This window comes from Dreissena polymorpha, chromosome 7 (genome assembly GCF_020536995.1).
Source record: "Dreissena polymorpha isolate Duluth1 chromosome 7, UMN_Dpol_1.0, whole genome shotgun sequence".
NCBI lineage: Eukaryota > Metazoa > Mollusca > Bivalvia > Myida > Dreissenidae > Dreissena > Dreissena polymorpha.
Genome location: NC_068361.1, coordinates 96,924,288 through 96,942,113, shown reverse-complemented (window position 1 = coordinate 96,942,113; position 17,826 = coordinate 96,924,288). Strand labels below are relative to the sequence as shown.

The following is a 17,826-nucleotide window of genomic DNA, read 5'->3' as shown; positions in this document are numbered from 1 at the left end:
TCAGAATTAATCATATGTTCACACTGCAAAAGTAAACAACAGAGAACAAGTCTAATATGGTTTAGTGTACGGAATTTTCAACTAAGCAATGAATAATGCCTTGTAAAAAAGGTGAGCGAACTAGGGCCATATTGACCCTCTTGTTCTTTTAATCGGCAATGTGAAATTTGGCAATCTGGTAATCATCCATTTGAATAAGGCATATTCCAATTTTTAAATCACAATGTAGCAAGTTGAAAACCAGCATGTTCTTACTAAACAAAATGGTAAATATTAGGTGAAAACCACTATCCTTTATTAATCTTCCCTTAATTCAGTTATGCTTTCTGTTATACTTCATACTAGAATAACTTGGGCTAAATAGATATCACTGATGAACACTGTGCATTCCAATCTGCTGCACTGGGAGCAGCCCACTCTGCTAACAGCTGGGAATGTATAGCTTTTGGGTATCTGTTCTCAATTATAAAAGATGGCAATCGCCCCAGAGAAAAATTTGTAATAAATGCATGCTATATGAGCTTCTAAACATTGTAAAGCATATTAGAACATACATTATCCACGAACTCATGTGCAAAGCAAATAGTATTTTTTATATAAATAACATTCAGAGCTTTTTTCAGCTGGTTTTATAGCCATTATTGGGTCATGTTCTAAATGGTAAAATATATTTTTTTCCTAACATCAGTACATATTGGATAGTGTTATTTTTAAAAGTTTAGAAGCATAAGTTAAGAATAATAATTTTTTTTCTGTGTGAAAAAAGACTGCTTAGTTGAAATAATTATCTAACAGATTGGTTTTTAATCATCTCATTCTATTTTATAACAATGAACCCAACAAATAATTAATTTTCACAATTGATAATTTGATTCGCAAATATCAGATATTATCTCAATTTTTGGTTGAATTGACCTTTTTTCTAAATATAACAATTTATTAACACAATTTGCTTTGTTAGCTAATTTAAGAAATGAACAACTGCATATGGATGAAATTACTGACAAAAAGTATACAAATTGAAGTCAAAATCGTAATACTGTGACCTATTTGGATGCGAACCCATTCCTTCAGACTCCACTCATTTGAAAGATGTTCCTGCCTTGACACAGCCATGATCAGAAGTGTCCATGCAGAACTTTATATACATTTCATCCATTAAATAAGTATTTTTCTGTGGAATGCCTACAACATGTCCAATATGGTCAAGGTAATTTAGTCATTTTCTAAATGGAAGAGGACCATAATTGAAACATATTGATCGCTTATGTTTGAAAGAAGTTGTACTTTATAGACGATTAAAGTTGTACTTTATAGACGATTTTGAGTTCAGGTATATTTTCCACAATCTATTGAGCATTTGTAAAGACATAAAACACACTAATAAGATTTTATTTTAAGTTTGATAGCAATAGCTTTGGTGGGATGGTTGGACGGTCCTAAAAAAATAAAATAAATAAAAAAAAATTTACCATGTTTAAAATAAAATATTTATTATATTATTTTTTTTTGGGGGGGGGTATTGAGGGATGGAGAGGGGGTATAATGAAGGTGCGTGGTCATTTATAAGTTGATCTTTTAAAAAACAAATAATTATATAATATTTTTTTTGGGGGAGGGGGCATTCTGGGGTGGAGCGTGGGGGATGGTTTGGGTGGAGTCCATTGTAGTATGTCAGGTAAGTGTTGTTTTGTCAAAGTACATGTATGAATAAAATCTGATCATAAATAAAACAAGTTATGGCAATTTAAGCAAAATTTATTAATTTGACCTTGAGAGTCAAGGACAGGTTCATGTTCAATAAGGTCAAGGTAAAATAGTCATATTCTAAGTAAAAGAGGACCATAATTGAAACATATTGATCGCTTATGTTTAAAAGAAATTTTATTTTATAGACGATTCTGAGTTCAGGTATATTTTCAATTATGTATTGAACATTTGTAATGGCATAAAATAACCTTAGATTTTATTTCAAGTTTGATATCAATAGCTTGGGTGGGATGGTTGGATGATCCTTCAAAAATAAAATAAATAAATATTTGTTTTTTTTACCATGTTTCCAGAATAAGTCTTTTTTGGTGGGGGTGGGGCGATGGAAGGGGGGGGGGGGTATAATGTTGGTGTGTGGTCATTTATTATCAAAAAACAAAAATAAACTTTACAAGTTATACAACATTTCGATCAATTCTAACACAGTTACCCACAGGTATACATTCCAATACGCTCAAATTTTACCTGTAGCTGTGTGTGAATTTTTTTCCAGCAAGCATTTAATACATGAAGGTGTGAACAAAAATGTGTATTGGGACATATTTATGCTTTTCCATAAGTATTCGTTTAAAAAGTACGTGTTCATTGTATCTCTGTGTTAAATTTACTTTTAATCTACTCAATAAGCCATACAAACAAAAATGAACTATACTCTTTGTACATTATTGACCGGTGAGTCATTGAAAATTATGTTATTTTCACTGTTCGTATCTATGTTTGTAAACCGAGACACAGTTTTAGCTCAACTGAGCACAACGTTATCATGGTACGCTTTTGTGATCACCTTTTGCGGTCTTTCGTCTTCCGTCCGTCGTAAACATGTAGCAAATGACAATCTTTGGACCTCATGTGTTGCCCAATATTTATGAAACCTTATCGGAACCTTTTTGTCCCATGTTATCTCTGTTGTGGTCGAAAATTGAACACTGGTGGTCAACAACAAGGCTACAAGATAGAATAACAAAATGGAGCTTGTGAACACGCTAAAAGTCTAAGCTTTTGCACAATTATTGTGGAACGGAAATCAGACGCTTTGTCTAAATAATGTAACGACCCTGTTCGAAAATTGTTCTGTTCCGTAGAACAAACATGGACGCCATGGCTCTGTGTATTGTAAGCTCCTAAGAACTCAATGTGTGTTTTGTGATCATCCTATGTCTGACATCCGCAGCAATTCGTTGTCCGGTGTGCGTTGTGCGTCCTCCACTTTAAGCTGGTTACCACTATAGAGAATATATTTATTTTTATCTAACCTTAAATATCTAGACCGAGTTTAAATTCGAGAAAAATTCTTCCAAATACTAGGCCAAGAGAATATTATTTCACGGTTATACCCCCATAGTAACAAATGTCCCACATGCATTACCTGGATAAATCATATGAAGGATTTAAATACCAACATCAAATTCCAATGGTTATTAAAACATTACAAAAACGTAGAACCAAATGGTTATACATATAAACACATGTTTCATCTCAGTGTCATCGTTTCAGAACCCCGAATCGAAGACCTTTGTTCATACTACGACGATGCGAATCATATACAAGTTAATGTACGTCTTGTGATGAAAGACACATGTACGGACGAAGAGTGGAAATTCATTAAAAAGGCGTATAATGGTAAGTGGTAAATTTAACGCTTAATCAAGTTTGTCTTCACTTTAACTTGACCCTGAAAATCCACACATATGGCATTGATCTGATATGAAAAATGGATGACATTGTTTGAGCTTTATTGTAGTATTAATCGGAAATTTATTATGTGGTAATGTTGTGTACGTCACGATAGTTTAACAAATATGTTTAAATTGGCGGTTCTCTTTTAACCAGGCGTGAACGAGCTATGCACACAAATCAGCTAAGGATAACCTAAAGTGGTCCGTCTATATCTGTCGTCGTTTGTCTTGCCTAATGCGCTTTCAAAATTGGCCTTATTACCACTAAAAAGGCCACAGCTGTGGCTTTAACTTTATCTAAATTTCCCGGAATCATTATCTTGACAATATCTTGGCCGAATTCAAATCCGAGTCCAGTGTTATTAACGACAAGGTTACCCGATTAAACCTTGGAAAAACTACCCTGTGACCGATGCAAAAGAAACATTTCTGATTCAGTCTTATTGATCTTGGCAAAAGTGTTTATTTATAACATTTATAATTAGACAAAGTTCGGATAAAAGAGGGTTAAAAATACTAGATCAATTTACTACTACTTTAGCCAGAATTTTCACAATATCTAGATCTAAAATTGATTATGTGAGATCAAATCTAGGTCTCCCGATACAATTTTTGAGAAACATTGTAACCATTCTAGAATCAATTAAATAAAGTCAATCTTCATGAAACTTGTATTATCGTGACAAACACTACGTAAATATTGCAATTGGGTTATATGCGATCAAAAACTGTGTTATCTGTTCAAAACCTATGAACATGCTAGATTTGTATCTGAAAAGCATGGTACTCTTTTCCGTTCAATACATTTTGTTATCCTCGTGAAAAGGTGTGCGAGGGTCGAGGGGATCCCACTTCACACCGTTAAGAGTTTACAGAACAATACATACATACATCCCATTCTTCACTTTGACGCAGATCATTAAAATAATTAATTTCGTTAAGTACATGGCTATGCAAGTCTAGGTACGATTTAGCTGCTTTTAGAGTGGATTTAGTTTTACTCATTTTACAATTATAAAAAACATTTTTATCAAAACACATGTTAAGTATAAGGGTCCATTTGTATGTGCATGTCCAAGTATGAATGAAGGCATATTTTAAAAAATCGAAAAAAATGATTACTTCCCGAAAAGTATTCAGTTATTAACTGCTGATATTGACATGGTTACATTCCCAAAATATATGTTCAATAGGTTCACACTCAGTTTGACAGAAAGCATGGTACTTAGTCTTAATGTTTGAGACCGTGCCTAAACCAATTTTAAAACATGTGTAAAGTACACACACATACAAAATATTAGTAGATAACTAGATCAGTCAAATATGTAAAATTTGAAATCGCATGTGGGAGCCTCAGGAGCATAATGATCAATTTTTGTTTTCCTTTTTGTTGCAAATGTACCATTTTTTAAGCATTAAGCTGTTGTGGTGTGTTTTAAGAGAGACTTCCATATACGTGTCCATATATTAACAAAACTTCCTCGTTTTTTTTCTAAGACATTGAATTATTTATTCTATAGACACATTCGGCTTTGTTAAGTTGTTCATTTATGTATATCATGTATATCATAAAACTAAATAAATGCGCGTGATATATGCTTTTATAAACAAATCGAATGCTTCCAAACCCATATCATTAACCATGGGGGACAACATCATAGTACATTGTTTAACCAAAAAAAGTATTCGAAATATATTGTTCATGTATTTAATCTGAAATAATAAATAAATATATCATCGTGGATGGAACTTTTAAGCCATTATATAAATGCTTAAGTAATCATTATCTTGAAAATCAATTCATCTCGATTTGAAAACTCATACATATTGTGTTTGTTTTAGTTTATTTTCTTTCTCGTCAATAGTATGATAAATGTTTATAAAATTATCACAGGTGTCATCTTTTATCATTATATGTAAATGAAACGTTTTAATTACCCATTACAGATCTGTACAAGTGCATTGAAGACGGTTTTCAAACGAATTTAGAGTGTTTTGTAGTCTACGAACCAGGTCGGTATCTGCAAAAAAGTTTTCATTTTAGCTAGATCTGAAATAGTTTTTACGATTGAAGTTCAAATTTATAGAACTGAATGCTTTCAAACATTAAGCGCGACCTAGAAAGTATTGCCTGTATGGCTTTAGTAAACTAAGCACGTAAAGTGTCGACAATTATGCTCATCAAATGTTGCTTACATGTTATGTTGAACAAATGTTTATGATTATCTAATAGACTTATGAAAGTAACAGTAATTTGTTTTAACGCTATATATATATGGTTTTACTTAAATATTACCAAAACAATATCGATTAAAATTAAAAGTTTTAATTTAGTAATATACATTTTATTCTTAATTGTGGACACCCTCGTAAACCTATAAACCAATAAAAATTAATGTTTAAGCCATGAGCCCCGTGTATTCAGGTTATGTTCATTTTCCTGGCACAAAGAACAGATTGATCGGTTCAGTTCGTGATGATAAAGTTTCTGTTTTGAACGATGTTGGTACAGTAGCGTTACCGATTGTGTTCCGCGTTTAATCGGTACAAAATCGCGACAAAATAAGTGTTTTTAACCGATTTAACCGCTTCAAAGATTTTCAGCTGTTATTAAGCGTTTTAAACGTATTTCATCAGTTTTTAAGCGTTTTCATCCGTTGAATTGCGCAACCACTTTTTAAGCTATTTTACGCGATTAATTGCTTCGCATGCGCATTTGTCCAATCCGCTGAAAAACGCTGTATGGGCGGAGCCTAACAGAGGTATGTGTGTCATACAATATTTATTTATAGATCCTTGCTTATCTGTGTGTTATCCATTGCAGTTTGAACGTTATTATTATTTACTTTTATTGTGTATCCAACTAAACAATATGTTATTTAAGAAATATCATCTTTTATTGCAAATCCTAACAAAAATACTGAAACAATACTTGTAGAATTCTGTTTGTGGTATAAACATAATTTATAAATAGATGAGGTGATCGACGTGAAACACGCTCACAATTTTATTGTCCGACTTAATTTCCGTGTTTGATAACGAAGAAATGTGTCCCATATGTGAAAAATGTGGGTACGAAAATTTTGGGTACGAAAAAAGAATGTGGGTACAAAAATTTTGGCTACGAAAAAAATGTGGTACGACAATTTTGGGTACGAAAAAAATGTGGGTACGAAAAGTTTGGTTACGAAAAAAATGTGGGTACGAGAAACCTTATGCTAAAAAAATGTTGGGTACAAAACAAAATTGAGTTTGAAAAAAAATTGGGTACGAAAATTTTGGGTACAAAAGAATTATGCCAAAAAAATTGGGTACGAAAAAAATGTGGGTACGAAAAGTTTGGGTACGAAAAAACTTTGAGTAAGAATTTTGTTTTATTAGGAAATAGGGGGTACCTGTAAGTGTACCGGGGTACCCAAAAGTATCATTTGAAAATCAGTGTACGGTGAAGTTTACTTCAAAGTACCCGGGATACGGGGAAGTAGTACCTTGGGGGGGGGGACTTGACCCATTCAGCGTAAATAAATGAGTGTTGGTCACTCCTACAAACGGACGCATTTTAATTCATCTGCATTAGTCGTTTCATCAACAATGTAATAAGTGTTACTTATCATATTCTTGTTTAATCATGTTGTTTGATAAACTCATTGCCTCAAAATAACGCCTTTTTATGCGTCTGCTTTAGATGACCTTTAAAAAGTATTTTTTCATCAACACTGTCTTTATTGCTTTTTAATATATTGCTTGTTTGATCTTTGATAATAAATGTAAATATATATTATTATATTTTTGTCTATTTTATCCTTCAATAATTTTTTTTTTCCATCATAAATTATTCGTTTTATTACGATCTTGATTTATCTTGATTAATTCTAACTACCAACTATCTTTCAAATAGGTCAATTATCTCGATAACGATGTTTGAGATTAACAGCTTTAATATTTAATGTAGTGATACTAATGTGAGCATGTAATATGCACTATGTTTATTATTGCTTCAAACAGGAAAATTTTGAATCGAATTACATGTCAATGGTGAACGAACAGTTTGAATAACAGTTATGAAGAGGGTTTATTCCGCCTGTCTGAAACTGGTAGGGGGTTTGTTTCGCTATGGAAGGGTGTTTCTTCCGTGTATGCAAAATGTGAAAGGGGGTTCCTTCCGCTATGGCGTTTTTAGGTAGTAAGGGTGTTTCTTCTGAAGGGAGTTTATTCCGGGATTCGAAATGGAGAGTCACTGATAAATGGTATATCAAAACATTTATTGCCACCTTTTTATGATTTTAGTGCAACAATAAATGCGCAACATAAACTAATTTTCGATTGCTACAGACATTTCAAACTGTGAAATAATAATTAACTGTCATACGCTGCGAGTATCAAATTTTTCTGTTTTATTAAGATATGCTGCAAAAGCGCTGTTATAAATTTGTGTTTTTTTTAATTGAGGCGGGATTCTTTGTTAATTACTATCATACTGTCTTACTAATATCAGCGACAAGGACACGAACTGAAATTGAGCACATGGTTTTAAACAATAATGGTGAGAAGCGGAGAAATGTCCGCATCTGCAACCCGTGAGCGGGCATTTGCATAATTATGAGCTGAGATTTGTCCGGGGTGTTCAACATAACAAGCGGAGAAATGTCCGGGCGGAGGAAATGTCCGAGATTCACTGATGGACAACTATGAACATACTAAAAGCGCCCATTGTGCACTTTTTGTTCATGTGAGCTGAAACTACATGTATTATTGAGATTGGAGCTAATAACAATGTATAAACATTAGCAAGGAGTGCCTTCGGGAGGTATCCGGAAAATACGAAACAATGTCATTATTATTAATTGACAATGTCATCGTGAATTATTATAAACACAGAAGAAATTAAAAGCAATTAAACACCGAAAAATGCAATTGCTTCACACTATGCTGCATTACTTTATTAGTAGAATTTACTCAAAGCAATGCTGAGTGAACTGACTGTGCAAGTAAACATCATTGAAGTTAATTGTCTGTGTGTATTTATCTTACGTGTCTACTGTGTTTGTTTGTAAAAATAATTGTCTTGAAAATTAATATGACATACTGTTTGCACTGCATAATATTCTACATGCCTTTGTCAGTGTAAGTCATGTATAAAACGAAATAAACTAGTGCCCGGGGTAACCTTTTTCATGGGAGAGCTTTTGTCCGCCCCGTTGTTTTCACGGGATAGCTTATGACTGCCCCCCATATGAAAATGCCGGGGGTGGGGTTGTCATGGAGAGCTTATATCCCGTATTCGTAATTGATGTTCTACACAATTAAACTAAATAAAAGGCAAAACACAATCATATAAAAACCATGACTGAATAAACAAAAAGGTATTCAGATAAAATGTTTATGCCATTTCAAAAATATCAAATGTCACAATAAATAAGTAATAAATATGCCTGTGTAACAACACTCATGTAAAATACTGTATCCAGACATTTACCTGGTGAAACCTTTACCCGTTTATTATTTTTGACTAGGCGGACAAATACCGGGCCAGAAAAATTACAGGTCGGACAATTACCAACGCGTAAAAAGTTCTGTGCGGACATTTACCCAGCCGCTCATTAATACGTGTAGATATCCCGTTTATTGTTTTCATTATGCTATAGACAGAAGTCGTATTTACGCTTACAATAAAACAAGATCACTACATAGCGGGTGCAGACTGCTCATCTATTTTTCTTTTGCAATGTGAAGGGACCTATCTAAATACTTCAATAAAAAGGGGGAGGGGTGGGGTTGGAGACGAGTGTATAGTGTTGGGGTGTGGTCATTTATTACATTATATTTAAACAAAATTGAAGGGGGATTCTTGGGTGGGATGAATTGACGGTCTTTTAAAAATAAAATAATAAAAATAAATAATTGTGTTTTTAACTATGTTTAAAAAACAATTTTAGGGTGGGGGTCGGGGGAGAGTCAGAGGAGTTGAGAGGGGGGAGTAGTGAAGGGATGTGGTCATTTATTAGATGATCTTTCGAAAATAAGAAAAAAATGGAAAAAACGGGGGGGGGATACTTGGTTGGGGTATGGGGGATGGTTTGGGTGGACTCTATTGTGGTATGTAAGGTAAGGATTGTTTTGTCAAATGAATCAAATCTGATCATAACTAAAGAAGTTATGGCAATTTAGCAAAATTTAGTGTCAATGTCATTCAAAGGTCAAGGTCAAATTCAACTTGGCAGGTACAGTTCCCTGATGAAAGTATGAAAGTATGTGATGGTTGAAAGCAATAGCCTTGATACTCTTGACGTAAACTGTTGATCTAAACTCAAAATTTTACCAAATATTCAAAGTTTCTAAGTCGAAAAAGGGGCATAAATCCGTCAAAATGCCAACAAGAAATATGCAACTTGTCATGTACAGTCACCTTATGATAGTTAGCGAGTGTTCCAAGTCTGAAAGCAATAGCTTTGATGCTTTACGAGCAAAGTGGACCAAACCACAAAACTTAATGAAATTTTAAATTTTCTCAGTATAAAGGGGCCATAATTCTATCAAATGCCAGTCAGAATTACATAACTTTGATGCACATTCCCCTTATGATAGTTAGTAAGTGTTGCAGGTATGAAAGCAATAGCTTTGATACTTTAGGAATAAAATGGACCTAAACACAAAACTTAACCAAATTTTGAAATATAAAAAGGGCTCATAATTCTGTCAAAATGCCAGCCAGAGTTATCAAACTTTGCCTGCCCAGTCCCCTTGTGATAGTAAGTAAGTGTACCAAGTTTGAATGCAATAGCTTTGATACTTTATGAGAAACATGAGATTGCCAACAATATGGTCCCCTACCGGCGAAACTCCTCCATTGTCAGATGTTTGTGTGTGTTTATATTATATATTATAGCAACCATAATTCTTGACGTAGGAACAAAATGAAATGACGTGCATAATATCCATATTGCCATCTATCCTTGATTCAAATTTCATGAAACAATATGAAGAACTTTTAAAGTAATCGCATGATCCAGAAAAAAGTGACGGACAGACTGACAAACATAGCGCAAACCATATGTCCTCTTCGGTTTCACCGGTATAGGACAAAAAGGACCTTAACACAAAACTTAACCGGACGCCGACGCAGACGCCGACGCTCAGGTGAAGACAATAGCCCATTTTTATTAAAAAAATACATGAGCTAAAAAAAGATAAAATTTCTTTTCTCAACTTATTGAGCTGTAGACAGGAGTCGGATTTAACTAGCACATGTTGAGTATTAATAAGTAGTAAGGACATTTTGGTTTTTGACATCTAAATGGATTAACTATCTAATTTGCATTGTCTTGACTGTCTTTTAATTGTTTGTTTGATCACAAACGACATGATTAAAACACATTTTTAAAGTAAAATTCATTTTAATATTTTAAATACTTACCTGCTATCTTATAGCTTCTATCTTCCAAGGGGAGTTAACTCATCCGGAAATTTACTCAAGCTGGAAACCGGCCACCTACAAACTGATATTATATTAGGTTAAACATAGTGCAATGCAACCCAGGCAAAACCAGTAACCAGCCCTCAATATTCTTTCAATATATAAACAAAAATATTAATCGAATAGCGGGGTGGGAGGTGGGACTTACCGATAGCAGGTAAGTATTTTATAATTAAAATGAATTTTACTATAAAAATTTGTTTTAATGTCATAATTACGTTACCTGCTATCTTATTGCTGATTTTGAAGCTGCGGTGGAAAGGTTCGTATATATTTTCCCATCACAGTAGAACCCATAAACAGGGTTAACAGCTAATCATAGAAAAATCAAAACAAGGGTTCAGCAGATGTTCGTTAGAACGATATTAATTGTGACTGCTCGGGCAGAGTAAATATGTCTATGTCGTAAAAGACACTACCGTTAGTGAAACCACAATAAGACCAACCGTATACAAATTGTATTGTTGGCATTTCAGAAAACGAAGATAAAAAATGAAAAGTGTGGTCGGATTTCTCCAGAAACAGCTTGGAGCACGTCAGGAAGTGTGGTGTGATTAATATACGCCCACGAAACAGACAGAGCTCTTAATTCATGCGGTCAGACCCTAACAAGGAATGAATCCTTAGATTAGAAATATTAGTAAACTTTCTTTAGTCGAGTTATTACCACGAGAAATAGAAGCCGCAGACACATCCGCCTTTTTAAGGGAAATGAAGAGTGTCTTTTGAGAATCTCGAATGGACTAACACTGCTGAGATAGAACTTCAAAGCCCCGATTGATCATATAATTCTATCTTCATCTTCATGTCCACCAGTTAAAGAAAAACCTTGAAACTTGAAGATTTTTAGAAGCGATATAGAGGAGTTGATATTAAGCAAAGAATCCTGGCTGACACAACAAAGTGTAAACGTGATGAGATCAAAATGAAAATGCTCGTATTCAACAGAAACAGCATGAATTTCACTTCTCCATATGGTTGAAGCCATATTAAGAAAGAAAACCTATTCCTGAGAATACCACATACTTGAGAATATCAGGATAAGTGGTTCCACGTGAGCTTACCAAACCTTCCTTGCTCGCATCTTTATAAGATGTAAGGAAGGTTGTGACAGAAGCTATTCTTCTGCCATGATATTTTAGTCGAGGCACCACTTAAAAGTGGAAAGTAGGGACCAAAAGATGGTAATCTGTGTCATTGAATAATCCTGAGATCAATTGCAACAAAATAAAAAACAACTGAATAGGACGTAAGAGAAGACGTCCAAGCAGAAAAACCGGTGACCAGACTGGTAAATACCGACAGGTGGCCGGAACCATTTGTCAAGGATGGTTGGGGAAAGAAATAACGGCAAGCCGAACTTTCCCACTCCATCAGAATAGAAAATTGGCAAAATCGTAAAGTGTTGAAAACTTTTAAGACTATGACCTATCTACAGTAACCTCTACTTGAAGCAATAAAAGGCGACTTTAAAATCCCGGAGAATAAAGGTCGTGAAGTCATCGATTGCGAAGTACAAAAAATATGACTGAAAGTGGTATCTCCGGCATGGGAGGTGTGGTGGCAGAAAAGGTGAAAACCCTAGGAGTTACCTAGGGAGGTCCACCCTTGCCGGTAGAAGGCTTGGAAGTCTTAATTCTGGCTTCTTTAAGCCCTATATTTCAAGAATCCTAACCAGACGAATTCCGAAAGAAATACGACCAGTTATAAGAGTACGGCCTGTTAGGGCCAGAAGTGTAATAAAAGAAGAAATTCAAAATGAAAAAGTTTTTCTTTCTCATAAACTTTTCTTTAACAAGGGAATCCTGAAGATGAAAAGAGAGGATGAGTCCCCCCAGATCCTAGCATCAAAAATCTGAGTTCGATAGATCCCAAGCCATCTACAAGGCTTTGGCCGCCATGCGGTCAAGTCGGTAGACAATCCTATGTATCAGCCCTCTCTCAGTTACCAATTGTCCAACATAGAGTAAATAACTGAGATAGAAGTAGAAAACTACTGGCATAGGAAGCGAAAGTACCATAATATCAAAACATACAGACCTCATGAATGGAGGTCAAATAGCAATGCTCGGCCTCAATGTTAGGCTCCGAGCCCGCTTTAGTCGAACCATCTGCAAGACTAATGGTTTGCATGTAACCGCCTGAGATAGAAGTAGGAATACCAGATTTAGGTGTTTCATAATCTTTTAACAACATTGGTTCATTATCCAGTACCAGAATGAATTAGCTGGTGAGGAAAGTCAACCATAGACCAAGTCAGCCGAGATCACTTGGAATCCAAACGGTCGCCAGTAGAACATCAGTATTGAAAGGCACAGATTGTCCTGGAAACTGTTAAATCAATAAAATATTACATTCGATGGAGTCATAGCCAGGGGTATACACCTATGTAACATAGAAGATACCCGTGGCTCTAAATATTATGACCGATGAAATCACAGGGTAATTCCAGGTGAATGGTAACTGGAAACCTAATCGGACCGGTCAATTACCAGTAACTGATGCTTGGTGAACGAACCAGTCATAAAATGAACGGTGACGTTACCGGTTAAAGACCGAAATATGGTGACATTCATATGGTCTGACACCAATGCCGAAAACTGCTCATAAAAGAAGAGCGTGCCCAATGTCCAATCCGATGTCAATGTCGTAAAAGCAGACGATGATAAATCATTTGATGACGAAAAAGAGATGGAAGAATAGTCCGATGATGATGAACGACTTCTTCCTCTGATCGGTGAACGGTGACAGGTGATTTGACCGGTGACCGGTGCCGGTGTTATGACCGATCAGTGACCGGTAACATGACCAGTAGTAATATGACTGCGTAAGAAAAGAAATATCTGGTGAAGAAGAACCAGTGTTCGTAGACAAAAAAGGCTTGGTGACTGCAACATATATGGATGCCATATGAGAACCAACACACGTGGGATGGAGACATGATATTCCATAAAGGAATAAAATGAGGACCGTCGATTTAACAGTAGGTACGTGATCGCCTACGTCTGGAGTGACGACGTCCCATATCCCTGCGATGCCGAAATCTTGTTCGGCTACGCTGGAAATAAGGTCTCCTAGAGTAGCGTCTCCATGAGCGTTGACATGGTCGCTTCCGAGGGTATCAACGCCGAGAACTGCTCAATAAAGGAGATGTGTGTCAGATGTCTATCCTGTTGTATCTATGGTGGCAACTCGTTGACGATTAAGAGTCTTTCGACGAAGGAGAAGAAGAAGAATAGTCAGATGATGATGAACGACTTCTTCTTCTGACCGGTAATCGATGCCATGACCGGTGACCGGTGCCATTGACCGGTGACCGATGACTGGTGCCATTGACCGATGAATGGTGCCATTGACCAGTGACCGGTGACCGGACCGGTCCCCGGTGACCGGACCAGTTCCCGATGACCGGTGCCCGATTGACGGACCGGTCATAGCATGACCGGTGACGTCACCGGGTAAAGACCGAAGTTTGGCGGATGCCATATGGTCTGACGTCGATCGATGCAGAGCCAAAGCTCCGTGATAAAAGTTCTCGGGCAAAGACCGACGTATGGCGGACGTCATATGGTCTTACGTCGACCGACTGACAGCATTTAGCCCGTTTCGGTCAACGTCTTGTCCGGATGGCCAAAGACCGATGTATGGCGGGAGCCATATGGTCTGACGTCGACCGATTGCCAGCATTAAGCCCGTTTCGATCAACGTCATGGCAAATGTCATCTCAACTCTTGTATCTGCGACCATCATGTACTCGATATATAAAAAAACTAGAGCAAAACATATTCAACAATAAACTGGTCATAGACCAGATTGTCATACGGTATATTAAATCATGAATTGCCCATAATGAAAATAATTAAAATTCTCTCAGTTATCAGTGTAAAAGAGAAAGCCAATTGTACATACAATACCATTGCCGTAGAGCATAATTTAACCAAAGTTTAATTCAAAACAGATGAAACAAGGGACAAAATTGTCACAAAACCAGGTTTTCATTGTGAAAAAAAATATGATAAAGCAGAAAACTCAAACTGAACTTTTGAAACGAACAAACAAAATAAACTCCCTTTGTAAGTTTGTTTTTAAAAAAAATATATTTTTAGTCGTGGCGACCTTGACATTGGAGATATTGACGTGATTCTTTCGTGCGACACACCGTCCCATGATGGTGAACAAATGTGCCAAATGATTATAAAATCTCACAATGAATGACATAGTTATGGCCAGGACAAGCTCATTTATGGCCATTTTTGACCTTTGAACTCAAAGTGTGACCTTGACCTTGGAGATATCGACGTAATTATTTCGCGCGACACACCGTCCAATGATGGTGAACAAATGTGCCAAATGATTTTAAAATCTCACAATGAATGACATAGTTATGGCAGGACAAGCTCATTTATGGCCATTTTTGACCTTTGAACTCAAAGTGTGACCTTGACCTTGGAGATATCGACGTAATTATTTCGCGCGACACACCGTTCAATGATGGTGAACAAATGTGCCAAATGATTTTAAAATCTGACAATGAACGACATAGTTATGGCCCGGACAAGCTTGTTCCGCCCGCCAGCCAGCCCGCCAGCCAGCCCGCCAGCCAGCCCGCCAGCCAGCCCGCCAGCCCGCCCGCATTCGCCAATCTAATAACCAGTTTTTTCCTTCGGAAAACCTGGTTAATAATAAAATGAACATCAACTAGATTGTCATTTAGAACGTTAAAATAATTATTTGCACACAATAGCAAATGATAAACACCCTGTCAATGTCTTAGAAGAGCACGCTTTTCACGTTCTCGCAACGTATTAGAAGAACACGTTTTCCACGTGCTCGTTCGCGCCTGAAAACACCCAACATGGTAGGAATAAACCGTTGTTCAATAAAAGCAAGCATGACTTACCTTTACAAATCAAACAAAAATCCATTAAATCTACATAAAATAATCCGAATGAATAGAAGAAAGATAAATAACACAATTATCTATTCAAAACCCCATTCAACCAAGTGAAATAAATCGAAAAACTATTTTCAATTCAGAGCCATAAAAGGCATGTATACACCTGGTCGATCCGAAAAGAATATTGAGGGATGGCTACTGTTTTTTGCCTTGGTTGCATTACACTATGTTTAACCTAGTATAATTTCAGTATAGAGATGGCCGGTTCCCAGCTTGAATTAATTTCCTGATGAGTTAACTCCCCTTGGAAGGTAGTAGCTATAAGAAAGCAGGTGATGTATTTATGACATTAAAATTATATATAAAACAGTGCCCACAGTTTGTTAATGTTCGCGATATATCATGCATGAATTAACTTAAACATACCCGGATTTCTCTTCCTCGTTATTCATAGTCGGGTAAATGTCCGCCCTCAACTGTTACTGAACGGGTAATTTTATGCCCTGTATTTTTTGTCTGACTTGTTATTTGTCCGCCTAGTGAAAATTCATGAACGGGTAAAGGTCCGTATTTCATAAAGTACACACACTTTAAATTATATGCATGTTTGTATATATGTGATTTGCATTGATTGAACAAATCACACTTTGCACATAACATTTCCAATTTACATATAAATAATGGTTCTGTCAGCATATAAAAGCCTGTTAGAAAATCTTAATTGAAGTGTGGCTTGCAGTAAAATATTTTTTATTAATATACAAGAAGAACAATAATTTCAATTTGTTTTTGTTTTTCTCCAAATTTTACATTGTTTTAAATTGTAGGTTATAGTCAGAGTTGGTATTTCTTGACGCAGTATCACACTGTTTGTCACTGGACATTTATTATTGCTTTACAAACAACAATGATTATTATTAAAAGTAAGTTCACAATCATATTTAAATTAATTTCAAATCGGTTTGTGAACATGAGCACTATGTTTTTTCATGTTCAATTAAAATGGTGATAAAAATGCTGACCAATGCAAACAGTTTAAGACCATTTTTATTATTAAGCAGATCATTGCTGAAGCTGAATATGCTTAGTTGTGTTGAATGTTTGGGACTGCAGACCGGGAACTGTAGGGTGCCCAATCAAACGCTGATAAGAACTACTTGTGGTCCACTAGCTTGGGGCCATCTGGTAATCGTCTTGACTTCATACAATGTTCTAGGACATGTTACAATTTAAAGGGGAGAATATTGAAGTAGCCACTTGCTGATTATTTTAATTCAACACAATTCATTGGCATAACCCAGTCATTTTCATAGTGAAATATACCATTTAAAATAATAATAGCATTAAAACAAGGAAATATATTGACTTGTTTAGGACAAATACCATTTGTACAAAGACTCATCGTCCCATTAACATGGATATTTCATAAATTAATTACTTGAACCTTACATTTGTGTTTAGTTGATCATACGTGTGTTGTGTGTGCTACCTAGTTTGCCTGAGTCTGCATTATGTGTTGCTCATCACTTAGTAATTTTATATCATTAAATACTGAATATTTTGGTATCAAAATTGAGAATGTGTTATGTAACTGAAATTCAGTACATTTATGTGCCTGCAATACATGCCTAACCATGTTACCAATCATCAACGGAGATATTTTTGTGTTTATATCTCTTCAATTAGATACATAAAAATGTGTCTTATTACATAACAACACTTCATCATAGGCATCATGTCACCGCATACTAAATTCTGCATAGATAAGTCTATCAAATTCAGTTTTCAAATTGACATCAGATCTGTAAACTGAGATGCAATGTTTTCCATGGTTTCAATATGGTGACGCTTGTTATAAGGTTGGTCAAAATCTGACAATCAGCAAGGTTCAATGCTAGTTCAATTATTTTAAACTTATGGCCAAACTTGTTTTTTAGATTTCCTGCAACATTTGCGACGAGAATGTCTATAATTTTGCGAGTTCAAATTAAAGCTGCTCGCAATTTTTC

The 17,826-nt window shown here is 35.6% G+C and overlaps 1 protein-coding gene across 6 annotated transcripts in view; it reads left to right on the top strand.

Annotated features, from left to right (window-relative positions):
* Positions 1-17,826, top strand: part of LOC127839356 (stimulator of interferon genes protein-like) — a 155,095-nt gene that overhangs the window by 122,429 nt on the left and 14,840 nt on the right. For 5 of the 6 annotated variants that reach the window (XM_052367704.1, XM_052367705.1, XM_052367702.1 and 2 more), the window contains 2 exons: positions 3,265-3,390; positions 5,394-5,459. The exons of the other annotated variant lie outside the window; for it this stretch is intronic. In XM_052367704.1, the coding sequence (XP_052223664.1) occupies positions 3,265-3,390; positions 5,394-5,459 (192 nt within the window). The remainder of the gene's footprint in view (positions 1-3,264; positions 3,391-5,393; positions 5,460-17,826) is intronic. 6 annotated transcript variants of the gene reach the window in all.